We start from the raw sequence: 27,124 nt of genomic DNA on the forward strand, positions 1-27,124 counted from the left end.
TAGTTGACATTTGCACAAAGTTAATGAAGTTGGCATTTGTGGAGGTTTGTGATAAAACACTGGGGATGGCTTCAAGCTGAAGCCTTTGTTTTATTCTTTATTCATTATAAATATTTATCATCCATTCATCATGGAAAGTCACATTTCTGTTTGTGTTTTTTAATTAAGGAAGAGACATGAGCACATTTAGGAATATTTAAGAATGTTTAGGAATGCTAAAAGGGAGTGGGAGAGCTCTCCTGTAGACTGGGAGAGCTTTAAAATATAGGATATAAGAGAGAAGAGGTTTTCTCTCTGTCCTTATTCATTCATTCAACAAATGTTTGTTGAGCGTGCATTCCATGTCTGGCACTATTCCAGGCACTTGGGATATACGAGTAAGTGAAACATTTAAAAAAATCTGCCCTCGTGGGTGTTATATCCTAATCAAGGGAGACATATACTAAACAATATTATAAGTAAATTATATGTTAGAAGGTAAAAACACTAATAGACTGGGCATGGTGGGCCACACCTGTAATCCTAGCACTTTGGGAGGCCGAGGCACATGGATCTCTTGAGTCCAGGAGTTCGAGACCAGCCTGGGCAACATGGCAAAACTCCATCTCTACAGAAAATACGAAAAATTAGCTGGGTATGGTGGTGTGCACCTATAGTCCCAGCTACTCAGGAGGCTGAAGTGGGTGGATCCCTTGAGCTCGGGAGGCAGAGGTGGCAGTGAGCCAAGATTGTGCCACTGCAATCCAGCCTGAGTGACAGAGTAAGACCCTGTCAAAGAAGAAGAAGAAGGTAAAAGCACTATTTTTTAAAAAGTAGAACAGGGTAAGTGAGACTGGAAATACCACAAGGCAGTGAGGATTATAATTTGAAATAGGATGGTTGCAGAAGACCTCACTGAGAAAGAGACTTTTGAGCAAAAATTTAGAGGAGGTGATAGAGTTAGAAGGGTAGAAATCTAGGGGAGGAGAGTGTCTGATGCCTCTGAGGAACATCAAGGGGCCCAACAAGGTTACAGCAGAAAGAAGGGAGGTCTAGATGGCAGGGAGAGGGTGTAGAAATCAGTGGAACAGGAAGTTACTAACAAAGGAGACTTCGAAGGAACAGCCAATGGGAAAAGAGAAAGACCAAGAAGGAGTGGTTTCTTGACTTAGAAGGAACAGCCAATGGGAAAAGAGAAAGACCAAGAGGGAGTGGTTTCTTGGAAGTCAAGTTGAGAAAAACGAAGAGAGGACAGGGGATGATCACTGATGTTAAAGGCTGCTGATTGCTGGAGTAAGATGAACACTGAGAATCAGGCATCGATGTAGCCTGAGACATCATTGATAACCTTGAGCAGTTTTAGTGGAGTGGTAGGAGGAACAGGAGGAAGTATATTTAAGAGAGAACAGGAAGAGAAGAATTGGAGTAGAGCCAAGTTTTTCTATGCATTTTTTTTTTTTTTTTTTTGCAAAGGAGAGGAGAAATGTGCACAAGAGCTGGCAGAGAAAATGAAGTCAAGGAAAGGTTTTCTTAGGAAGAGAGAAATAATCACATGTGCTGATTCGAATGATTCAATAGAAAAAGCCTAAGTGTAGTGACGTCCGTGCAGTTTCTGGAGTCCCTGTAGCCAGCATGAATTTCTATAGCCAAAATTCCCTACATACAATTTATTCACTCCTTTTCTCCCATTTAATTGAATTTTCTGCAGCTATATATTGAGACAATTCAACTCTCCCAAGCTACTATTTTTCTGCTCCCTGCCTACTTGTTTTCAGTTTCATAACTGATAAGGTAGTTTTTATATAAAAAATTATATTAGCATGAAAAAATTCTTGTCATTGGCTGGACGCGGTGGCTTATGCCTGTAATCCCAGCACTTTGGGAGGCTGAGGCGGGTAGATCACCTGAGGTCAGGAGTTCAAGACCAGCCTGACCAACGTAGTGAAACCCTGTCTCTACTAAAAATACAAAACTTAGCCGAGCATGGTGGCGGGCACCTGTAATCCCAACTACTCAGGAGGCTGAGGCAGGAGAATCGCTTGAATCCGGGAAGCGGAGGTTGCAGTGAGCTGAGATCACCCAACGTACTTCGGCCTGGGCGACAGAGTGAGACTCCATCTTGAAAAAAAAAAAAAATTCGTGTCATCTATCATCATCAGTAGGTACATATTAAAGGCCTAGAAAATTTTCCCAACACATACATATACATACATAACGTTCTAATTTTTAAAAAAATTATTTAGCCTGTGACTGAAATCCAAAACTCAATATCAAAATTGCCCCTCTAATTTTAACTTTTTCAAAATAGTTCTTTTGGACAATGTCAAATTTTGCAAATATTGACCAGAGGCTCTTCTATAAACTGTAAACAGCCATCATACCCTCACAGTAAGGAATAATTTGGTGGTGACAGTGTCTTGATATGTTCATTTAAAAAAAAAAATGAAAGTCACATCTCTGAACTTTTTACCTACTATTAGCACTTTATAATGACTTCAGCTTCAGTACTGAAAACCAGCAACTGTTCCTTTGGAACTGAAAGAAGACACTTGAATCCTAGCCAGTTTCAGGCAGGACGAGCTGCCGACCAGACTACTGAAGGCCAGCTTGCCAAAGTTCTATTCATTTTCAGCAAAGAGAGAAAAACTTAAATAGCTGGTATCTTGGCTTCTATTGTTTTCCGATTCTGATCTACTTTCCCTTGTAGATAAGTAATGAAAAGAATGCTTCATGATGCTGAGATACTCTGAAGTGAGGAAAATTTCAGAGGAGCAGCCAAGTCTGTCCACAAAACAGCATTCTATTAATGAATGTGAAGTGAACCCTCAGTGTACTTTCTTTTTTTTTTTTATACTTTAAGTTCTAGGGTACATGTGCACAACGTGCAGGTTTGTTACATATGTATACTTGTGCCATGTTGCTGTGCTGCACCCATCAACTCGTCAGCACCCATCAACTCGTCATTTACATCAGGTATAACTCCCAATGCAATCCCTCCCCCCTCCCCCCTCCCCATGATAGGCCCCGGTGTGTGATGTTCCCCTTCCCGAGTCCAAGTGATCTCATTGTTCAGTTCCCACCTATGAGTGAGAACATGCGGTGTTTGGTTTTCTGTTCTTGTGATAGTTTGCTAAGAATGATGGTTTCCAGCTGCATCCATGTCCCTACAAAGGACACGAACTCATCCTTTTTAATGGCTGCATAGTATTCCATGGTGTATATGTGCCACATTTTCTTAATCCAGTCTGTCACTGATGGACATTTGGGTTGATTCCAAGTCTTTGCTATTGTGAATAGTGCCGCAATAAACATATGTGTGCATGTGTCTTTATAGTAGCATGATTTATAATCCTTTGGGTATATACCCAGTAATGGGATGGCTGGGTCATATGGTACATCTAGTTCTAGATCCTTGAGGAATCGCCATACTGTTTACTTTCATTGTGCCTTTTTGGAAAGATCAAATTTGAATTTTTTTTTTTTTTTTTTCCCTGAGTTGGAGTCTCACTCTGTTGCCAGGCTGAAGTGCAATGGCAAGATCTTTGGCTTACTGCAACCTCTGCCTTCCAGGTTCAGGCAATTCTTTTGCTTCAGCCTCCCAAGTAGCTGAGATTACAAGCATGCACCACCACGCCTGGCTAATTTTTGTATTTTTAGTAGAGACAGGGTTTCACCCTTTTGGCCAGGCTGGTCTCTTGGCCAGGCTGGTCTCGAACTCCTGACCTGGTGATCGGCCTGCCTTGGCCTCTCAAAGTGCTGGGATTACAACCGTGAGCCACCACGCCTGGCCCAATTTTGAGAATTTATAAAGATGTGTGTGAGAGAGCGAGCGAGCGAGCATGCCTAAAGCTTAGCAAAGACATAACTAAGCATTAGGAAACCATCACGATGCCTTTATGATTGTTAGAAATGGGTATATCTATGACCAACAAACAGAAAAAATATATGCTTTTGATTAACAAAAACATCAGATACATGTAGGAATTTGTCCTAGCTTTTCTTTTTACGAGCTGATGCATGCATGGCACTTGAATTTTGACTGCTAAAGGTTTACTCCTAACTCTATGGATCCAATTTGTTATACTCATTTTACAAAGGGAGGAATTAACCAGGGAGTTATTTATATGATTTGCATTTGGCTATGCAATGAGTCCCCTGCTTCGCAGCCTTGCTCAGGTAGCTTCTCTATGTCTCTCAGTTTTCTCATCAGTAAAAATGAAGATAATTGAAATTACATTAGGTAATACTGGTGAATCAGCACAGTGCCTGACACAGTGTAAGCATTTATGAAATATTTGCAATTATTATCATTAATAAGATGTATTAATATGTGCATAGCCTGATCTTAATTGATTATCCTAATTATAAGCATAATATAGAACAATCTTCAAAACACACTCTTTTAGCCTATAAGTAATTGTGCTGGACTGAGACGGAAGAAAATACAAGACCTCTGTTTACCTTCTCAGGAGACGTCATGTTTCCAGTAACGTGGAGTTCGCTAACAATAACTTAAATGTAACTCCAAATTAAGGAACTCAAACACGCTGAAGGAGTTTTTCTGGGAGGTAATCCATGTCAGTGGAGTCTCACATGTGTATTCCAGGAGTACCTGAGTATATATCACACGTAGAGTGAGAGAAAAAGAGAAGAGAAAGAGAGAGACTGAGCAAGTTTAAATAAATCTTCCTAAAAATTAATGTTAGCATGTTAGATACACTGACCTCTTTTCAATTCCTCAGACATGCAAGCATTTCTTGTACACAAGGCCTTCGCATATGCTGTTCTTTCTGCCTGGACATCCCTCTTCTCAGTGCGTTGCAGGGCTGACTTTTTTCTTTCATCGTTTAGATTTCAGCTTAGTGTCATCTCAGATTGTCATCTCATTACTCTAACTAAAATACCATCCCTCCCACCATCATTTTATTATCTCAGCTTTTTTTCTTGTCTCTCATAGCCATTATTTTTCTGCTGCCTTTTTTAAAAAATCAGTCTCCTTCACTGAGATATTAAGTTTCATGACAGAAAGCTTTAATCTTTTTCACAGTCCTGTTTTCAGTATTTAGCTTACAGTTACAGCAGAGTTTCCAAGTAATCAGTACTCAATAATCGCATGTGGTTTGGGGAGTTGTTAAATAAAATTTAATCTCTTCATTAGTACATCCTGTAGCTATATATTTATAAATTTTCATCGTGTCTTGAGAAAATTGAAACTGACATTTTGGTTTTTACAGGATCATAAAAGTATCACACAGGGATGACCCTGCAGCCATGTATTGCTATCACTTCTGTTACTATTTTGACACTCAGCTAAATGATAGGTCAATCGCATTTGAAATTCTCATCATCATGTGAATTTGAGTAATAATTACGTGACAATTTGCAAACTAAGGTATACAATGTTTATGCAACTGTACCTCATCTTGGATTTTTCAATGTTTAGAGTCAGGATCTCTCATCAGCACATAGTTGATGATTGTATTGTTACTATTTTGAGACAGGGTCTCCGTCTGTCCCCCATGCTGGAGTACGGTGTTGCAATCTCTGCTCACTACAACCTCTGCCTCCCAGGTTCAAGCCATTCTCCTGCCTCAGCCTCCCAAGTAGCTGGGATGGCAGGCGCCTGCCACCACGCCTGGCTAATTTTTGTATTTTTAGTAGAGATGGGGTTTCACCATATTGCCCATCTGGTCTTGAACTCCTGACCTCAAGTGATCTGCCCGCCTCTGCCTCCCAAAGTGCTGGGATTACAGGCATGAGCCAGCATGCAGCCCATAGTTTATTTTATTTATGAAGAAACCAGTAAAGCAGAGAATAGCAATTCAGATTTCTTACATCTAAATTGCACCAGAGAACAGAAGTTGATTCTAAACTGTGAAAAGAGATGACAACACCATGAAAAATGAAAGAATTATCTCCCTCCCCCCAAAGACAATACAAGATAGAACCCTTTCCCCTTGGTCCTGGCCCTCTGAAGTCTATCCCATTTTGATTGATTGATTGAGATGCAGTCTCGCTCTGTCGCCAGGCTGGAGTGCAGTGGCACAGTCGGCTCACTGCAACCTCTACCTCCTGGGTTCAAGCGATTCTCCTGCCTCAGCCTCCTGAGTAGCTGGGATTACAGGCATGTGACACTACGCCTGGCTAATTTTTGTATTTTTAGTAGAGACAGGGTTTCACCATGTTGGTCAGGCTGGTCTCAAACTCCTGACCTCAGGTTATCCACCCACCTTGGCTTCCCAAAGTGCTGGGATTACAGGCGTGAGCCACCATGCCTGGTCCCATTTTGCTTTATTTTAAAAGATGTGGGCCTGACCAGTAGGCAATGAATTTGCCATTGGGTTAGTATCATCCTATGCATGAGGAGGGGGTCTAAAATCTTGAGGATTTTGATGAGTTACAACTTTGTCTAGAATCAGACTGGCTTTTGGATACATAAAAAGTTGATTTTGCTCAAGAATGTGGATTTAAGGCTTCATATAAAGATTTCCTGCAGCAGGAGAAGACACAGACACAATTTAGGATCCAAGATGCTGCTATGAAATAGGCTTACAACTCTTATCCTTTGGGCTTTAAAAGAGAAAAATATAAGAACGCTCCAAAATACTGATGCTGAAAATATAGATGACTGTGAAACAGCAGAGTATAGCATCAAAACAGCAAACTATATAAATTTTTTAAAGTATTAAAGAAAAAGGGTGGCCAGGCGTAGTGGCGCAAGCCAGTAATCCCAGCACTTTGGGAGGCCAAGGTGGGCAGATAACCTGAGATTGGGAGTTCAAGACCAGACTGGCCAACATGGCAAAACCGTGTCTCTACTGAAAATACAAAAATTAGCTGGGAGTGGTGTCACACGCCTGTAATTTCAGCTACTTGGGAGGCTGAGGCAGGAGAATCACATGAATCCAGGAGGCAGAGGTTACAGTGGGCCGAGATTGAGCCACTGCACTCCAGCCTGGGCTGGAGTGAGACTATCTCAAAAAAAAAAAAAAAAAGAAAAAAGAAAAGAAAAAAAGGGTGACGCTTTCTTGTGTGAACATTAGACATAAAAGTGGAAAAAGAAACTGAAGAGTAGATAAAAGCATAAATTAATCCAACGATATGGAATTTTCCTATGAGCAATGAACCCACAAAGTGAGAGCTCTGAGGATAAAAGGTGATAATCCTGGGAGGAACTATTAGTACATAGTAGTACAAGTTACACTTTTGGAAATGTCCAAATAGAAATGCAGGTATTAAGATGTAGAAAAGGAACACTGGGTAGCTGAAATGTGATGCACCGGCAAGGACAAACACTGCAAAAGACCAGCTAATCACGTTGTTAACAGCCGTAGAGATCAAGGGTACATCTTGTAATGAACCTATTCTGGAGTTATGGAAATGACCGCCAGCTGTTCCCGACTGAAGACGACTTGAGGCACGATGACCCAGAAAGTCCATATGGTTCCAAAGGCAAAAGCTTAATTAGATATATCACTTCTAACTGCATAAATCCACACTCCCAGAAGAAAGGAGATTAACTGTAAGGCATATGTCAGGAGGGTGACTTTCAAACATGCAACAGCTCCAGAGAATGAAACTTGCTACTATTTGACTGTGGCTGTCTTTGTATGGGAGACTTTCAGGGGATGGTTATTTGTGTCTCTTTCAATGCTGGGTGCATATAACTTCTATAATGAAAAATATTTTGAGGCCGGGTGAGGTGGCTCACACCTGTAATCCCAACACGTTGGGAGGCTGAGGGGGGAGGATTGCTTGAGCCCAGGAGTTTGAGACCAGTCAGCCTGGGCAACATAGTGAGACCCATCTCTACAAAAAAATAATTTAAAAATTAGCTAGGAATGGGAGTACATGCCTATATTCCCAGCCACTTGGGAGGCTGAAGTGGGAGGATCACTTTTGCCAAGGAGGTCAAGGCTGCAGTGAGCCATAATTGCACCACTGCACTCTATCAAGCCTGGGTGACAGTGAGACCTTGTCTCAAAAAAAAAAAAAAAAAAAATTGTTTGTGTGTGAAAGTATGTACTATCAGAGATACAAGGAATGAAACTAATCCGGCTCTTTCTAAGCTTCTGCGAACTACTCTAAAGATCAATACATCCTGTATTATAAAATAGTCAAGGCATTGCCAAAAGTCATTGAAGAGATTTTTGTTTTTAACTGCTATTTAAACCTGGAAACAGGTCTCAAAGTGACTATGCAATGTAAAAGCTCCATCTGAATATTAGCAAAGGACTTTTTATATCATATTATATTTAAAAGGGAATGAGACCGCACAAAATTATGTGTGGGTGTTATGCGACCCTATCTTTATGTACTTCCTGTCATTGCTGGGTTCCTACTGATAGAAGCTTCGTCTTTTCATTGAGGTGTGACCTGAACCTGTAGTGGGGTGATTGGCTCTAACATGGCAAGACTGGTGACAGTGGGAACAAGGGTCCCTTATGGAGTATAATTATGCTTCCTGGTAATTTTCTACTGTGCTGCTATTACTGTAAGAAGTCCTCTAGGAAGATCAGGAATCCCCTACCAGGTGTGTCTGTGTTGACACACTCATTTCTCCTTTGTAAATTTGCCCACCACACATTTTACATTCACATCATAGCAATAGGTGATCTATTAATTTACATCAAGATACCACAATGGAGGTACAATTAATCACTAACTTTCATTCTGAAACCCCTATTCTATGTGTTTCTAGCATTTGGCTCTTGAAGATTATATTAGTGCAGAGTGCCAAGTGGGGAGGGAGGAAGATTTTTTGAGATGGGGGGGGGGGGTCTCTCTATGTTGCCCAGGCTGGTCTCGAACTCATGGGCTCAAGCAGTCCTCCCACTTCGGCCTCCCAAAGTGCTAGGATTACAGTCGTGAGCCATTGCACCCAGCCGTGGTTCTTAAGTATTCTTAAGAACACTTTTTTTTTTCATTTTTATTTGTACAAAATCTTCTCCCACCACCCTCAAACAAATGCAGTTTAGACTACAGTGATAGCATTTTGTTTATGTCAAGAAAACAAAGTGTATTTCTTTACAAGTAAACTTTGAAAATGCAATTTCATTAGTACAGGAAATTAATAACTTTAGTGTCTTTCCTTCTTCAGCCTCACTCCCCTCATCTACAAGCAGAGTTGGGACTCAATTATTCTGTGAATTTTAACTCCAACTAATAAATTAACCAAGCTTTGAAATTTCTTTGTAAGTATAGTTATAACAATTCACATTGCTGTTTATGCCAGTGGCTTTATTTCAAATGGTAGTTTCTCAGTTGGAGAAGCAGTTCGAAGTCATTTTGAGCTCCGTTAAACTCATTGCTTTATAGAGCTGTGATTACTTTCATGTCCTAATTAAATGGCCACGTCTCTCTCTCACATCTTGTTTGGAAAGTCACAAGCAATAAAGAACTGTGTTATATTATGACTGATGAGCATTATTTGATTTTTGCTATGCAATATTGCATATGATATTTACTACCTGTGAACCTGCTTTCAGCATAGGACACAGTTTCTGGAGCAGGTAATGGAAAGGGATTATTAAAGGAAACGATCTCATGCTTTGTTTTTGAGAGAAGGTTTCATCTGAAACAGAAACAGACACACATACCACGAGCCCGGTTACTATAGAACCGAAGAGACCTTTCCAGCTGTTTACACTTCGGATGTAAAATGGCAATTTGACATAGACTAACAGTGTGATGTGAGCATCTGCGTAAAAAGGCGACATATGGAGCATGCCCAGTGTGGGAGTGCGTCCTCCTCCCTCCGCCTCCCCCCTTCCCCTCGAGATCTCCAAAGATAAGGCTTGAACTTTGCACTTGCAAATGTCACTGCATACGTTTTTGCACTAGTTTTTTTTTTTTTTTTCCTGCGATTCTTTTACAACTAATTTCCTTTAACAATTTGAGCGCAGGGAAGAGAATGTTTAGGGTTATGAGATGCATTAAGTTTAGAACGAGTTGATGCCCGGCTTCTGAATGCACTTGAAGTCTTCTTTATTTTTAAAGAAATATAAAGCACTCGAGTGTGTGTTTTCAGCCCCTCCTGGAAAGGGAAAATAAGAATTTCCCTGGATGGGAGTCCTCTGGGGCAGGGAGTGAAAGCCCCGGAGGCAGAAAGGGACGGAGCAGAGGGGCTTGCCCAGAGCATGGATAGGAAAGGAGCTGGGGTTCTCCGGGGCTCAGCGCGCACTGAGAACCTGTGCCCGGGGCTGCAGCTGCGGACGATAAAGGCGCTGTCTGGCTCATGAAGGCCACCTGGATCAGGCTTCTGAAAAGAGCCAAGGGAGGAAGGCTGAAGAATTCTGATATCTGTGTAAGCGCAAGGGCTTTCGTTTGGGGGGAGAGGTTATTTTGTTCTGCTTTTCTGTTGTTGCAGTGAGTGCAGGTAGAGAGGGTGGTTTGATTTGGTTAATCGGATCAAGATTGCAAGAGAGGGAAGCTAGGGAGATTCATCTCGTTTTTTGAGCTCCTTTCCCTGTGTTATGATTAATTGCCAGATGAGCTATCCCAGGCAGGTGTTTTCTGTAGACGGCTTTTTATTAAATCTAGGTAAAGGTATTTTAAAATGTGTTGCTGGAAGATGGAGTGAAGTTAGCTGCTAGTATCTTACAGTTTTATCAGAGAAAACAGCAGGTGTATAAAAAGGTAAACAAGGATTCTTCAGATTAAAGTGGGAATCATGTCATGGTAGTGACATTTGGGAGAGTTCAAGTTGATAACTCAGACTTTCTTTCATGTTTTTGTTAGGCTTAATGTCTTTCTAGTTTTAAATACCTGCTTTAGCATGTAGATTGTTCTTGAAGCTATCCTTGAAACCCATCGTTGTCCTTCAGTTCTGCACTGCACCATCAAGCTGTTTAATTATAAAAGCAACTTGTTCTGGCTTCCAGGAAGGGTGGTTTTTTGGAATATAAAGCTTAGGAAGGAATGGCAACTCAGTAGACACAAGTATTCTATTGAATGTCTGCAAATCAGAGCATGGTTTTCTAGATAGGTTGCTGCAAAATGAATTATTTTCTCCTCTTTTCAGGAACGTATAGCACAATCCGGGAAGCTAACTGCTGTGTCGATGAGACTTTTCCAATGCAAACATCATAGATTGAATCTACTTTAAAATGTACATTTTCCTCTCCAGGGTTCGGCAGACTCCTACACTAGCCGTCCATCCGATTCCGATGTATCTCTGGAGGAGGACCGGGAAGCAGTGCGCAGAGAAGCGGAGCGGCAGGCCCAGGCACAGTTGGAAAAAGCAAAGGTAAAATCATTTCCTTCCTGCCAAGATCTTTCTTTGCAAGTTGTGCTGTGCCCCTGATAGACCACCTGTGGAAGTTTCCCCTAAAGCTTGTTTGATCTATTAGAGCATTTCATCGTCGGGTTTTAGAAAGGTACAAGAAATGGAGCCTAGTTTCTTCCCTTAGTAGAAAAGGGAAGTGTGTTGTGTAAGACTGGTCGTCTATGTTGTTTTATAATCCAAGCAACTCGTTTCTGTGGGTGGATGGCTTATTTGGACACATACGAAAGGATCCCTGAATGTGCAAAGAGGAAAAACGGCACCTAATATCAACACATTTTACTTCATTTCCCCAGTAAATTATATCTCTGTTAAGAAAAAAAAAAAAACAAAAAACAAAAAAAACCAGACTGACTTCAAGCTATTGTTTATTTTCTTAGACTTGAACAGTTTTTCCCCTGAATTTTACTTCATAGGTGTTTTATATTAGTATCCTCTTACTTTCAAAATTGATTACATTATGCTTTTCAAAGAGCAACAGAGGATTTTATTGATTTTTAGAAGTTTCTTCTCTTAGAACATGTTCTTCTGCAGGATAAAGTGTGTATATATGGAAGGGAGACTGCAAAGCAGCTATGAAATAGATAGTTCCAGGATTTATCTCAGGTCTTGTCTCATTTAACTCATTGCAACGATTTGAATTCTTTTTCCCATGCTGTCCTTGGAATAGTGGCGATTTCTAAGGCATAGATTGTTCGAGTTGAAGGTAGCTTGGTTTTTGGGATACTCAGTCGCTTCCCAATGAACCTATTTTAACATGGTTGTTGATTTTCCTTTGAAAAACTTGTTTTGAAAAAGGCTAAGTGCCTTGTTGATCGTGCTAGAAATACCAGGATAGCATTTCTGCTGGCTGCTTCATCTCTGAGATGAGTAGAATCTATGTGTGTTGCTATGGGAATTGTGGTTAGGAGATTCTGGTTTGAATGCATGGACAGCCCTTATGTAATACATTATTCATGACCTCTAGCGCGGCTGCCATCCTAGTCTACTGAGGAACTGCCAGGAGACCTTGACTTCTAAAAAGCAGTACTTCTGTATATCAGAATGATGTTCTTTCCTCAACTGGCAGGGAAATTTTCTCCAGGACTGACAGTCTTCTCTGAAAGGCAGTTCATAAATAGCAGATGCAGGGAGGGTTTTGTGATGGTGGAAACTGGTAAAACTGGATGTGGCCCAGTTGCCAACAACGAATCTGCTCTACCAATGTTAGCCACTTAGAACATTGTGAAGTTGAAATGAAATAATGAAGAACATTAAATAATGTATGACAGTCAGCACTGTAGTTAATATAGGTTGCAGCTGAGAGTCTGAATTCTATATTCTATATTTTGCATTGTGTGTAAAGAAAAGTAAGAAAAAACTACAATTTGTATTCTGAAAATAAGATTGTTCTATTTGTGGCTAATTTATTCATGTAAGTTTCACATACCAAAATTGAACAGTTTCTCGGGCTCATGTCCCATCATGATACAGCCCAATAGACTGTAGGTTTGGTTCTCAATTGTTATCTAATTGGGGCATTTTTGTTCCTGACTCTGTGGCTACGTCATGAGTTAAATGACACTGCTGCAAAGACCTTTTAAAATATATTTCAACCAAGCATGGATCGAAATGTTGCTCCTAAATCAAACCAGGGTCATGTTACTTGTTCTACTGCCTAAAAAGTTGATAGTTAGGAATGATGTAGAAGACAAAAGAAAATGAAGAGACTTTAAAACAGAGGCAAAATAATTGAAAAACTATTTCCTGTGTTTAATGACAGATAGTTTATTTAATGGGTGAGATAGGAATGGTTAATGGGTACCAAAAAAAAAAAAAATAGAACGAATGAATTAAACCTATATGATAGCACAATAGGGTGACTAAAGTCAATAATAACTTAATTGTATATTTTTAAATAAAGAATGTAATTGGACTGTTTGTAGCTCACAGGATAAATGCTTCAGGGGATGGATACCACATTCTCCATGGTATGCTTATTTCATATTGCATGCCTGTATCAAACCATCTCATCTACCTCATAAATATATACATCTATGTACCCACAAAAATTTTTTTAAGTAGTTTATATTTTTTCTTTAAAATTAGGTCAATATCTTAAACCTTTGATGTATTCAAATGACATACATGAGGGTAAGTGAGAATTTAAATGTGTCTGAAAAATACAAAGATGAGGATTGAATTTTCCTTTATATTAAAATCATGGTTTGGTAGGTCTGGTTTATTAATCCCAATATTCTTGAAGAAATAATGCAAAATAGGGATTGTAGAGTGCTAGCTCCCTCTATAAATTTTTACTTTTATCTATTAAAATAGCCTCATTCTTTGCCAAAATATCATTGTGCCTTTATGAAACCTTCAAAATGAAGCCTTAAAGTTTAAAAACATAACAATTCATGCTATTTAACTTTAAATAGTTAAAAACACTTTGCACAGCCATTTTGGAAGAATCAGACATTTTCTACATTTACTTTATAACCATCAAAGCATCTCTCAAACAGAAGGACTTTACAAGTCAGTGCTTTTACTCACCTTACAGATCACATGTAATAAATAAGTCTGTGCCGATGACCTTAGCAGACCTGGTCCTGTATAAATACAAACACATTATCCACTAATTGCCTAATAATACCTCTATGAAAGAACGTGATTAGCAAGAAGTGAGACTAGAGATACTGTCTTTTAAAATGTAAGTGACCTGCAAAAGGTTATATAACGAAGTACTCTGTGCTGTCAATAAACCTAATACTCTCCGCTACCACTTTGTTAAGGCTTTTCTTAATGACTAAACTCTGCAGTGAACAGATTAGATGTTAATTTTGAGGCCAATACATACCAACTGACATGACATTGTTTTTTAACGTGGTGTTTTCTGGTTCCCAATGTGTGTTTTGAAATTGTGCAGTTATGGCATACTTGGCAAATCCTGGTTTTTCAGTTTGTGCTCTCTGATATTACCTTAAAGACAAGTCATATATGAATCTAATTTATTCCCATGTTGATCTTCTCTTTGAAAACAACTTGATTGAGATATAATTCACCCATTTGAAGTGTATAATTCAATGGTTTTTAGTATGTTCAGAGGTGTTCAACCATCACTATAATCAGTTGTAGACCATTCTCATTGCCCCATACATTCCAAGCCTGTCAGCAGTCACTCTCCTTTTTCCCCAACCACCCCGTCCCCAGGCCTAGAACCACTATTCAGCTTTTGTTTCTACAGATTCGTCTATTGTGGATATTGCATATAAATGGAATCTTACAATAGGTGGTCTTTTGTGAGTGGCTGCCTTTGGACATCTCGGTTGTTTCCACTGTTTAGGTATTGTGCATAATGCTAGTATGAACATTCCTGTATATATTTTCTGTGTGTGTGGGCATATGTTTTCATTTCACATATGTATGTACTTTGGAGTGAAATTGCTGGGTCACCTGATCATCTCTTTTTAATTGAAATAATAATTTTCTTCTTTTCTCCTTTAATTCTCAAAAAACGCTGTCTTCTGCCCTATATGCAGAGACTCTGAGTTGGGAAATCTGGATGTAGAAGGAATTGAAGCAGAGATAAGATAGATTCAGCCGGGCATGATGGCTCATGCCTATAATCCCAGCACTTTGGGAGGCCAAAGCAAGTGGATCACCTGAGGTCAGGAGTTTGAGACCATCTTGGGCAACATGGTGAAACCCCATCTCTACTAAAAATATAAAAATTAGCTGGGTTTGTTGGCACATGCCTGTAATCCCAGCTACTTGGGAGGCTGAGGCAGTAGAATCACTTGACACTGGGAGGGAGAGGTTGCAGTGAGCTGAGATCTCTTGCTCTCACATGGGCAACAGAGCCAGACTCTGTCAAAAACAAACAAAAAACAAAAAAAGCAATGATGGACTCAATGTGATCTTCTTAGCCAAAGAGAATAACCTTCAATCTTGAGTCCATTGTTCTTTTATCATTGAGTATCTCCTATATTAAAGAAAATGTGAGACCCAGTTGGTGAGTAGAAGGGACTGCAAGGCCAGAGCCACAAAGAAGAAATAGGCAGGTCTTTTGCATGTGAGAAGCTTCCATTGTTTCAGGAGAAAGTCGTGGTCATAAAAGGTGGAATACAATACATTGTGGGGAAGGGAGGGTTAGAGAGGTCTGTGAGCACCCAGGTTTAGACTGCATCCTACTGGCAGGAACAGAAAATCCTTCTTTGAGGAGGTGGTGGCTTAAAAGTAGACCTCACAGTAGGGGTCCGTGTTCTGTTAGGAACCAGGCTACACAGCAGGAGGTGAACAGCAGCATCCAGAAAGGAAGCTTCATCTATATTTACAGCCACTCCCCACTGCTCACATAACCACCTGAGCTCCACCTCCCGTCAGATCAATGGCAGCATTAGATTCTCACAGGAGTGCAAACCCTTTTGTGAGCTGTGCATGAGAGGGATCGAGGTTGCGCACTCCTCATGAGAATCTAATGCCTGACGATCTGTCACTGTTTCCCATTGCCCCTAAATGGGACCATTTAGTTGCAGGAAAACAAGCTCAGGGTCCCACGGATTCTACGTCATGGTAAGTTGTAGAATTGTTTCATTATATTTTACAATGTAATAATAACAGAAATAAAATGCACAATCAATGTAATGTGCTTGACTCATCCCGAAACCATCCCCAGACCCCAGTCCATGGAAAAACTGTTTTCCTTGGTGCCAAAAAGGTGGAGGAATGCTGCCTTACAGGATGGAGAGATTAAGTTTGGCTCTTGAAGTTACAAAGGGGGATATGAAGTGAGAAATGCCTCCCAGACCCTGGAATACAATGTATATAACAGTCAGTATAAGTAAAGCCTCCACGGCAAGAAAACATAGAACCTTCCAGAGAAAGGTTAGTTTCTTGAGAAAATGTCTTTACTCTACCTTCACATTTAATTAACAAATTGGCTGGTTATAGTATTCAAGAATGAAAAACATTTTTCTTCAGATTTGTGAAGGTTTACTTCATGGTCTTCTAAAGTCCAGCCCTGCTGTTCTGTCTTTCTCTTTTTTTTTTTTTTTTTTTTTTGCTCAGTGCAGCTCCACCTCTCGGGTTCAGGTGATTCTCGCACCTCAGCCTCCTGAGTAGCTAGCATTACAGGCACGCGCCACCACACCCAGATAATTTTTGTATTTTTACTAGAGACGGGGTTTCTACATGTTTCCCAGCCTGGTCTTAAAGTCCTGGCCTTAAGTGATTCACCTGCCTTGGCCTCCCAAAGTGCTAGGGTTATAGATGTGACCCGCCATGCCCGGCCTGTTCTGTCTTTAAGTGTGATTTTTGGTTTTTAAAATTCTCTAATATTTTGAGAACTGTTCTTCCTTTGGTATTTTGACATTTTGACATGACATGCCTTGGTCTGTGCCTTTTTGTGTATTGTACTCGGCTTCTCATACATTCATTGTGAAGGGCTGATTAGTTCAATTCTGGAAACCGTCTTTTTTTTTTTTTCGGAATAATTTCTTCCCCTATATTTTCCTCTTTTCATTGGCTCTCTGGTTTGTGAGGTATTTGATTTGAGCCCCTCTGTAATCGTTTTTCTCCATCTTTTTGTTGTACCTGAATTTTTCCCAACTTCTAACCCATCTGCTAAAATTATATTTGTCAAAATGTCTAATTTCCAAGAGCTTTCTTCTTTTCTTCATTTATAGCTTCTTGTTTTTATTCCATAGCCATAATATTTTCTCTTATGTCTCTTAAGATACTAATTTTCTTGGAGTTTCCTGTACTGTCACTGTTTTTCAAGCTTTTTAAATATTTGATGTTACTTTTACATAATGGAGACTTTCTTCAAATGTTTGATTTTTAATGACTATATTTATTATTTCATTGGTATATTTGAAGTGAAAATAAACTGTAAGAAGCTGCAAAAGCATGCAACTTCATGAAGATTATGAATTGGAAGCACCTATTGTAGAGGGTTAAAACTGGGTTTTCCTGTGGGAAGTGCAAGGACTACCTACACAAAGGTCATCAGTGGAGAAATTATTGACTGCTATTTGGAATTTATACACCAACGAGAAGTTTTCAAATGAACTTAAGGAAACATTCACTATCCTGACTTGTTTTTTTGTTTGTTTTGTTTTGAGATGGGGTCTCACTCTGTCACCCAGGCTGGAGTGCAATGGCACGATCTCAGTCCACTGCAGCCTCTGCCTCCCGGGGTCAAGCAGTTCTCCTGCCTCCCGGGGTAGCAGGGAATACACGTGCGCACCACCGTGCCCGGCTAATTTTTGTATTTTTAGTAGAGACGGGGTTTCACCATGTTGGCCAGGCTGGTCTTGAACTCCTGACCTCAAGTGATCTGCCCACCTTGGCCTCCTGAAGTGCTGGGATTACAAGCATGAGCCACTGTGCCTGACCATACCCCCAACTTCTTAGCTAGGGAGTATAGGTGAGAAGACATGAGAAGATGTTGAAAATCTCTTACATATAGGTTTACAGAACACAAGCCTAAAATCAAGATGCTCAGGCAGTGCTGAAATTTGCTCTTGGGAGGAAATCCCAGTTTCACGATGTTTGAAAACATTCTTTCTCCTGCTGGATCACATGTCATCAGATACAGACGGCCAAAACTGCAGAGTCTACAAGGTTCTTTAGGGATGATATTATGATGCAAATTTTTTCCTTGAAGGGAGGAGTGTTTTTTCTTCAGTACTTGTTTTCTTCAGGTTTGTTTATTATTATTATTTTTTAAACAAGGTCTTACTCTGTTGCCCAGGCTGAAGTTGCAGTGGCTCACTGCATCCTCAAGCTCCTGGGCTCAAGCAATCCTCCCACCTCAGCCTCCAGAATAGCTGGGACCACAGGCATGCGCCACCATGCCTTGCTAACATTTTTTTAAAGTTTTATGTAATCCCAGTGCTTTGGGAGGCCGAGGTAGGTGGATCACCTGAGGTCAGGGGTTCAAGACCAGCCTGGCCAATGTGGTGAAACCCCGTCTCTACGAAAAATACAAAAAACAAATAGCTGGGTGTGGTGGTGTGCACTTATAATCCCAGCTACCCCGGACGCTGAGGCAGAAGAATCACTTGCACCTGGGAGGCAGAGGTTGCAGTAAGCCGAGGTCATGCCATCGCTCTCTAGCCTGGGCAACAAGAGTGAAACTCTGTCTCCAGGAAAAAAAAAAAAAAAAATGTAGAGACAAGGTCTCCTTATGTTGCCCAGGCTGGTCTCGAACTGCTGGGGTCAAGTAATCCTCTTGCCTCGACCTCCCAAAGTGCTGGGATTACAGGTGCAAGCCACTATGCCCTGGAGTTCATTCAGTTTTGACCTATCAAACTTCTCTACTTTCAACAAGTCCGGCTTATCATTTATCTTGACTAAAAGAAAGCCTGAAGACTTGAAGTTTCCAGAAAGGCCGTCAGCTGGGCTGAGACTCTGTCTGACTCTGGACAAGGTTCAAATGTTTAATTTTTGATCATCTATTCATAATTAAGAGGAAGACATTGTTAAGCTGATCGGAAGCTCTAAATGCAGTGGCAAAGCTTCTTGACAGGTCATCTCGTATAGGGTAATTGGGGAGGGACCGAAAAACTGGTGGGAGGGGGCACCATTATCTTTTAATCTGGCCAGTGCCCCAGACAGGGCTCCCCCAGCCTCCTGTCTGGCTCTGTGGGACCGGTCACAGGCTTCTGGCAGTAGTCCAGGGAAAGGTGGCTAGAGTTTCATCACTTAGGATGGAGATCTTAAAATTATTTAATCCTCCTATGTTCAGTATGTCACTCGCCTTTACTCTCAGCTGTCCCTCTGATTGTCTGAAATCTCCCGGTCATCCTCTCCAGAGAAAAACCTTTGGTCTTCCGGAAGTGAGGGGAGAGAGAAAATGGATTCTGATAAGTCCAATGTCCAGTCAGTGCTATTTTCAGCCCCAGCCATACTTCTTCCTTCAGAGGTGCCTGGAACCTCCAGTTCCTCCTCCTTGCCAGGGCCATGCAGCTGCAATAGGCTTTCTACTCCTTAGCCCTCCTGCCTGCCTCTTGCAGGTACTCTCATTCTAACTCTTTCTACTCTGCTAATTACTGCTTGTTCGTTGCGTTCTATATTCTATGTTTCCACATACTCTCATCTGGTTTCCTGTTCTTTGTATCTGTGGGCTTATACTTTTTCTAAAAACATATTTTCAGGAGGAAGCATTAGTTCTGTTGACCGTGTTTCATTCCCAATAGTTTTCAATAAACATACTACAAAAAAGAAAAAATATTTCTCATCTTGCCTTAGTTCATAAATGCCTTACAGATTGAGAGAATTCCCCTAACTAGCCTTTGAAGAAGAAAGAAGAAACATGAACATCTTTATGTCCCATCAGCCTGAAGATAGTTTTTTTATTTCAAAAAAATATTAAACATGTTTTAAAAATATGTCTTACTGCGAACATTATGTGGGAGGTAGGAGAGAAATATACACGTATGTCTACAATGCATATGTTCTTAAACCTACAAGATAGACTACTGGAGAATCCAAAGAATACATGGCAGGTGTGAAACTAGAGGGCTACTTACAGAGGAAAAGAAATGTGTTGGCCGGACGCGGTGGCTCATGCCTGTAATCCCAGCACTTTGGGAGGCCAAGGCAGGCGGATCACGAGGTCAGGAGTTTGAGACCAGCCTGGCCAACATGATGAAACCCCATCTCTACTAAAAATACAAAAATTAGCCAGGCGTGGTTGTGGGCACCTATAATCCCAACTACAGGGAAACTGAGGCAGGAGAATCACTGGAACCCAGGAGGCAGAGGTTGCAGTGAGCTGAGATCACACCACTGCACTCCAGTCTAGGTGACAGAGCAAGACTCCGTCTCCAAAAAAATTGTAAGATAAAAATCCAGCAGCAAATATCTTATGAAAAACACAAGCACAAAATATGTCACACATTCTTACGAAAAATATTTTAGGCTGAAATTATTTTCACAATGTACATTTTCATGCTTCTTGCATTAAAAAATTGTCAACTCTTTGCTTATAGCATATACCTTTCAAGTAGAGTTAGAAAACTGGCTGAATAGGTCTAATTTCCAGCAGCATTAGTTTGTGTATTGTTCAAATACGCATTAGCTTAGATGGCGTTTTTCTACGTGTGATAAAGAAGAAATATGCAGAAGCCCGCTGTACCTGTGTTAGGCTTCTCTTCCCTGTTGACATATACTTATGACTGGGTAGGTAACAATCACACACATTGGTACTGTCATTCTTCTACTCACCGCTAATGTTAATTGATGATAATATTAATGATGACAACAGTAATAGCACTTAATGCCCAATCGCTGCTCATTATAGACAATTTGAAAGATAAAAAAGGAAAAGGCAAAACTTGTATCTTTGAGCATTTTTTTTTTTTTTGAGATAGAATCTCGCTCTGTCGCCCAAATTGGAGTGCAGTGGCACCACCATCTTGGCTCACTGCAACCTCTGCCTCCCAGGTTCAAGCAATTCTCCTGCCTCAGCCTCCGGAGTAGCTGGGATTGCAGGCCCCTGCCACCACGTGGGCTAATTTTTGTATTTTAAGTAGAGATGGGGTTTTACCATGTTGGCCAGGCTGTTCTCAAACTCCTGACCTCAAGTGATCTGCCCGCCTCGGCCTCCCAAAGTGTTAGAATTACAGGTGTCAGCGACTGTGCCCAGCCTCTTTAAGCATGTTGAAATTATTTGAGCAGTCATGACCATACAATACATACAGCATTGATGACTACACTGTTAGCAAAATCCTTACTCTCGAAGTTCTTGCTGCAAAACGAACAGATCTCAGCCTAGTGGTGTTAAGTCACCATTTTATTTAGGTTACAATTCTCTGCCACACATCCTTGGCCAGCTGTCCGGTTAGTTGGTGACCAGGTGACCTGGGATGGCTTGTTACATGTGTCTGGAGGCTGATAGCTGTCAGCATGGGTATCTGGTTCTCCTCCATATGGTTGTTCATCCTCCAACAGGCTGGCTAGGGTTCGCGTGCTGGTCTCAGGGCTACTTCGTGAGAGAGCAAGCTCCAAGGGGGGTGATAATCACCTCTCCACTTGTGTCATGTTTGCTAATGTCCCATTGGCCAAAGCAAGTCGCAGGGCTAAGCCTGGAGTCAAATGGGAATTACCAAGGGTGTGGATTCAGGTGGGATATGTTGCAACCACTTTCTGCAAACAACCTGCCACATTCATCTTTTTTCTTCCTTACCCCTTTGGAAGAAGAAATGTCTCCATGCCTTGTGAAATAAACAACACTGTCATCCCTTCTATCCTATTGTTTTATTCCTTCTTTCTACTGCCAACCTTATCACCCCAGGCTTTATTCTCCTGCTCCAATTTCTTCCCTACTTACTCTTTAACCCCATGAAACTGATTTCTGTCTCCATCTCTTTACTGAGGGTCTCTAGTGACTTCCTAATCACAAAGCCACTGACCTTTTATTGAGCCTTCCCTTAACATCTCTGCAAACCTCAATTTGTTTTTCTTCTCTGGTAAGTCACTTTTGTCCTGCAGGTGCTGGCTACACACAAAGTCCACTCCTACTACCACTCCGGTGGTTCCTGTTCAGTCCCTTCTGTTTCAGCTTTTTGTTCCCTCACCTGAAATGTGGAAGTCCATTCAACTAAATGCTCGGGCCTTGGCCTCCTGATGTTTGTTGCTTTAGGCATGCCATTGGTTTCCAGACTGAGCTCTGTAGAGCCCCAAGAGATCCATGGATTTTTCTGGAGTCACTGCAGAGGCTTGGGGAATGCCCAGCCGGCTGTGGTCTGCGCATTGTATCCAGGATTCAGCCAGAACAGTGCTACTTTCACATGCTTTGTTTTGTTTTGTTTTGTTTTGTTTTGTTTTGTTTTGTTTTGACGTGGGGTTTTGCTCTTATTGGCCAGGCTAGATTGCAGTGGCATGATCTCAGATGACTGTAATTTCCGCCTCCTAGGTTCAAGTCATTCTCCTGCCTCAGCCTTCCAAGTAGCTGGGATTACAGGCGCATGCCATCGCGCCCAGGTAATTTTTTGTATTTTTAGTAGAGATGGGGTTTCACCCTCTTGAACAGGCTGGTCTCAAACTCCTGTCCTCAGGTGATCCACCCACCTCAGCCTCCCAAAGTACTGGGATTACGGGCATAAGCCACTGTGCCCAGTCACACGTATTTTATGTATTGGGACCTTTATGTGCCTTTTCCTTTGAGTAAAGAGTTTCACCTCCAGAGCGAGCTTTAAACCACTGCCGTCTTCCCTTCTGCTCTGCCATCCTTCTCCAGGCTTCAGCCGTCACTTGTAGTTGGTCCCTTTGGTCTTCCCCTCTCTCCTGAGTGCTTGGATCTCAGGTCCTCTTTTTGGATCTCTGTTGGTTCTGCCACCCACTTAAAATCGAGCTCCCAGTCTTTTCCTTTAAACCCTTTCTTCTCTGCATTTTCCATTTCCACTCACATTACCTCCATCCCTCCAAACCTAAAACCTTTGTTGAAGGGTCAGCAAATCTTTTCCTGTGGATTATCAGAAGGGAAATATTTTAGGGGCACGGGTCACGCAGTCTCTACTGCAACTACTCAGAAACCTGGATTTGGATTCCATCTCTGCCATGGACTGGCTGCCTGTCTTGTTGATAAATTACAGGTGAAGCTCAGTTTTGCCATTTGTAAAAGGACACTAACCTCTGTTTCACAGGATTCCAGTGATAATTGAGTAAGCTGTTACTTACAAAGCACAAGGTTCCTAGACCCGTCTTTCCCTACTCTGGCCCTTGTGATGGGCACAGGAAACTGGGACACACAGCACCTGCCGTGGAGCAGTTCAGGGTGTAGTGAGGAGTCTGAATGGGAAGTGATCAAACAAGTGTCTTTGCCTCTTCTGTAGTTAGGTGTGGTCTTACACTATTTTACATGGTCACTATCAGCTTAGTTGTTTGCCACTTGGTGGTGAGTGCTGTAAGGTAGATTTGAGATGTCCAGGGACTGCAGACCTGCCTGGGATGTGACTGGCATTCACACACTTGCTTGATCTCACAGCAGTTGCCGTGGCAAGTCAGGTTGCATCCCCATCCATCCCAGTGATGAAGGCACAGCCCTTGTCTTCTGTACTCTAACTTTGAGATGTGTTCTCTGCTTCTTAGTCGCACGGGTGCAGATCTCTGTCTTAGTTATCAAGAGCAATTGAACCCTCTCTTGTTCTCACATGCTCTTTCCTGAGTAATACCAAGTATTCGGGAAAAAATTATACATTGCTGTCTGTTTATTTATTGTTATATTTATCTTGGCAATCTACCTGTTAAGCTAGTTTTAATTTTCTTATGGGTAACAATCACATGTTTTAAAAGGAACCTGATACTCGATCCGGTTCTGTGCTCTTTGACATGGATTTGTGGGTTTTATTAATGGAAGTTCTAGAAGGCTGAGATTTGCCCAGATTTAAAACTGTTCTTGTTCCAGAATCCTTGTAAGGACTGTTTACTACTCCTGGTTTTTGTTTTTGTTTTTGTTTTTTGGTTTTTTTTGTTTTTGTTTTTGTTTTAAGACAAAATCTCTGTCACCCAGGCTGGAGTACAGCAGCGTGATCTCGGCTCACTGCAGCCTCTGCCTCCCGAGTTCAAGCAATTCTCCTGCCTCAGCCTCCCAAGTTGCTAGGATTACAGGCGTGCACCACCACGCCCTGCTAATTTTTGTATTTTTAGCAGAGACAGGGTTTCACTGTATTAGCCAGGCTGCTCTCATAGACTTCTGGCTATTTCAAAACCATACATGGATTAAGGAAGGATTATTATAAACTTTGCAGCTCAAGCTTATTTTTTTTTTAATCTTAGAGCACGATAACTGAGTATCTTTGCTGTATCATTGTAAACACAGCTATAAGTATGCAATTCTTCCCTCCCTTTTTCTCCACCAGATATGAACAAGGAATGACATGAAGACTTTTATGCAGAGCTTAAAACAGTGAACCCTCTCTGTTCTTATGAGTTTTTGCCTGATCAATGGCCAAATAAAAGATGTTGAAAACTCTGGAAAAAAGTAGAATTTGTTTAATAAGCAAACATTTGATGAGTGGTATTATGCTATCGAGCTAGGAGTTTAAGGAAGGGAAATTGGAGATGTTAGATGTGGTTTCTCCCTCAAGAAGCTCATGGTCTAATGGTCTTGCTAAAAATGTGTATCACTGAGTAATGTGGTAGCTATGAGACTTAAAGCACTGTAGGCTTGGCTTGGTGGCTCATGCCTGTAATCTCAGCACTTTCAGAGGCTGAGGTGGGAGAATAGCTTTAGGCCAGGAGTTTGAGATCAGCTTGGGCAATACAGTGAGACCTCATCTCTACAAAAAAGAAGAAAAATTAGTTAGGTATGGTGGTACGTGCCTGTAGTTCCAGCTACTCAGAAGGCTGAGGCAGGAGGATTGCTTGAGCCCAGGAGTTAGAAGCCACAATAAGCTATAACTGCACCAATATACTCCAGCCTGGGTGACAGAGCAATACCCTGTCTCTTTAAAAAAAAAAAAAAAAAAAAAAAAAAAGCATCATAGGCCAAATGGCAAATGGGTGGACACCAGCACTGCTGGAGAAGGAAGTGCTGATGACCACAGAAGGGCACAAATTATATAAGCCCCCACTGTTAGTGACTGTCCCTCTGGAGGAAGAGCCTACGTTAACCAGCAGTGTGATTGTCTCTAAAGTTAGCAAGATGATTGCTAACTGTGGGGTCCAACAAAGGCTGTTATTTTAGTTTAATTTCATTTTAAATCTCAATTCACAATTTACTTAACGGCCCAAGCATTTTTTCATCCTCATAACCATTCGTAAGTGTACAATTGTATTAAGTATTTCACACTGTTGTGCCACAGATCCCTAGAACCTTTTCATCTTGCAAATGTGAAACTCTACATCATCTGAACAACTCCTCATCCCCCGACCCCCCACAGCCCCTGACAACTACCATGCTACAATATTTTTCCTTTTTTTGTCTGCTCAAATTTATGGGTTACCTAAGACATTTTTTACAGGCATATAATGCATTGTGATCAAGTCATCCTACTCTGCTGTCAAACACTGAGTTGATTCCTTCCATCTTACTGTATGCTTGTACCCTTTAACCCACTTCTCTTCCTCCTCCTGGCACCCCCTTCTCACCCTTTTCATTCTGTTATTTTTCTACTCTTTATCTCCACATGTTCAGTATTTGTCCCTCTGTGACTGGCTTATCTCAGCATGATCTCCTCAAGATTCATCTATGTTGTCCCATGTGACAGAATTTCCATCATTTTTTAAGGTCGAGTAATATTCTATTACATGTATAGACCACATTGCTTTATCCATTTATCTGTCAATGGATATTTGGGCTGCTTCCACCTCTTGGCTACTGTGAATAATGCCGTAAAGTTTTGTCTGCTTGTTTGTTTTTTGAGACAAAGTCTCACTCTGTCACCCAGGCTGGAGTGCAGTGGCACAGTCTCAGCTCACTACAACCTCCGCCTCCTGGGTTCAGACGATTCTTCTGTCTCAGCCTCTTGAGTAACTGGGACTACAGGTGTACGCCATCATGGCCAGCTAATTTTTTTTAGTAGAGACGGGGTTTTGCCATATTGGCCAGGGTGGTCTTGAACCCCTGACCTCAGGTGATCCAGCAGCGACAGCCTTGCAAAGTTTTTTTAAATCTTGAATTTTTTTTCAATGAGCCTGTGAAGGTGGACCATCAGCAAGTGGGAACTATAGAGTATGTTTCACAGTGGCTCAGTGTTTAACTTCCCATTGCATTGTTTTGCTTGGTCCTTACAAGTACTAAGTGAGGAAGGGAAAGCAGATATAGTTACCCCATTTTATGGGTGAGCAAACTGATGGTGGATATTGAAGGAACTTGCCCAAGATCACTGAGCTTGTAAGTGGCAGAATTAGGGCAAGGACCCAGGCTTCTGTCTCAAAGGCTTTTTTTTTTTTTTTTTTTTTTTTTTAATGTTCTTTCACCTCATCAAGGAGCCGCTTTTAGAAAGACACAGGCTTATGAAAGCAGAAAGTACATTTAAAAAAAAAAAAAAAAAAGGTACCAGCTGAGAATACATTAATGTTTCCTCTTTGTTTCATGGTCTAGAGAGATTAAGGAAATAAAAGCTTTTTTTCCTCTTTAACTATAAAAGCAAAAATAAAGCAGGGCAGCTATTAAGACAATTTTAAAAGTACAAACACCATCGTGCAACTTTTTTTGCTATTGAGTCTGGATAGAGTTTACAAGCAAAAAACTCACCTTTTGTCCTGCTTGTTAAAGTTTAGTTTATCGTCATAACACCACTGATGTGAAACAAGTCCATTTTTACACTTCAACATTATTTAAACAAAAATCTTGAGCTAAAAATTATTATTATTATTATTATTATTTTGAGACGAAGTTTCGCTCTTGTTGCCCAGGCTGGAGTGCAGTCACGCGATTTTGACTCACTGCATCCTCCACCTCCTGGGTTCAAGCAATTCTCCTGCCTCAGCCTCCCTAGTAGCTGGGATTACAGGCACACACCACCACACCCGGCTAATTTTTGTATTTTTAGTAGAGACAGGTTTCACCATGTTGGCCAGGCTGATTTCAAACTCCTGACCTCAGGTGATCCACCTGCCTCGGCCTCCCAAAGTGGAGATAAAAATTCTTGAATTTAATATGTTGTTAAAGGAAGACCTTCCAGGATGTCTGTGTATACCCTTTTCATGGTTAAATGGAGATACAAATGGAACGTACTTAAAACTATTCAAATATGCCTTTTCCTGTAGAGAAATGGAAAAATAATCAAACATATAGGAAACAGATTGAAGAATGCTGAAGAAACAAAATTTAAATAGAGCAAGGAAGAGAAAATTGAAGTTACCATAAAACGATAAAAAAAAAAAATATTTTATTAAGTGTTGCCTATTCCTAAGGGGAAAAAAATGAAC

General features: G+C 41.0%; 1 protein-coding gene across 12 annotated transcripts in view; it reads left to right on the forward strand.

The window, feature by feature from the left end:
- CACNB2 (calcium voltage-gated channel auxiliary subunit beta 2) overlaps positions 1-27,124 on the forward strand; it is a 404,413-nt gene that overhangs the window by 252,911 nt on the left and 124,378 nt on the right. For 10 of the 12 annotated variants that reach the window (XM_050804647.1, XM_050804649.1, XM_050804658.1 and 7 more), the window contains one exon: positions 11,108-11,227. In XM_050804647.1, the coding sequence (XP_050660604.1) occupies positions 11,108-11,227 (120 nt within the window). Of the gene's footprint in view, positions 1-9,355; positions 10,286-11,107; positions 11,228-27,124 lie in introns of those variants that run through there. The other 2 variants (XM_050804652.1, XM_050804656.1) reach the window with 1 other exon arrangement.

This window comes from Macaca thibetana, chromosome 9, assembly GCF_024542745.1.
Source record: "Macaca thibetana thibetana isolate TM-01 chromosome 9, ASM2454274v1, whole genome shotgun sequence".
In the NCBI taxonomy this organism is placed as follows: domain Eukaryota; kingdom Metazoa; phylum Chordata; class Mammalia; order Primates; family Cercopithecidae; genus Macaca; species Macaca thibetana.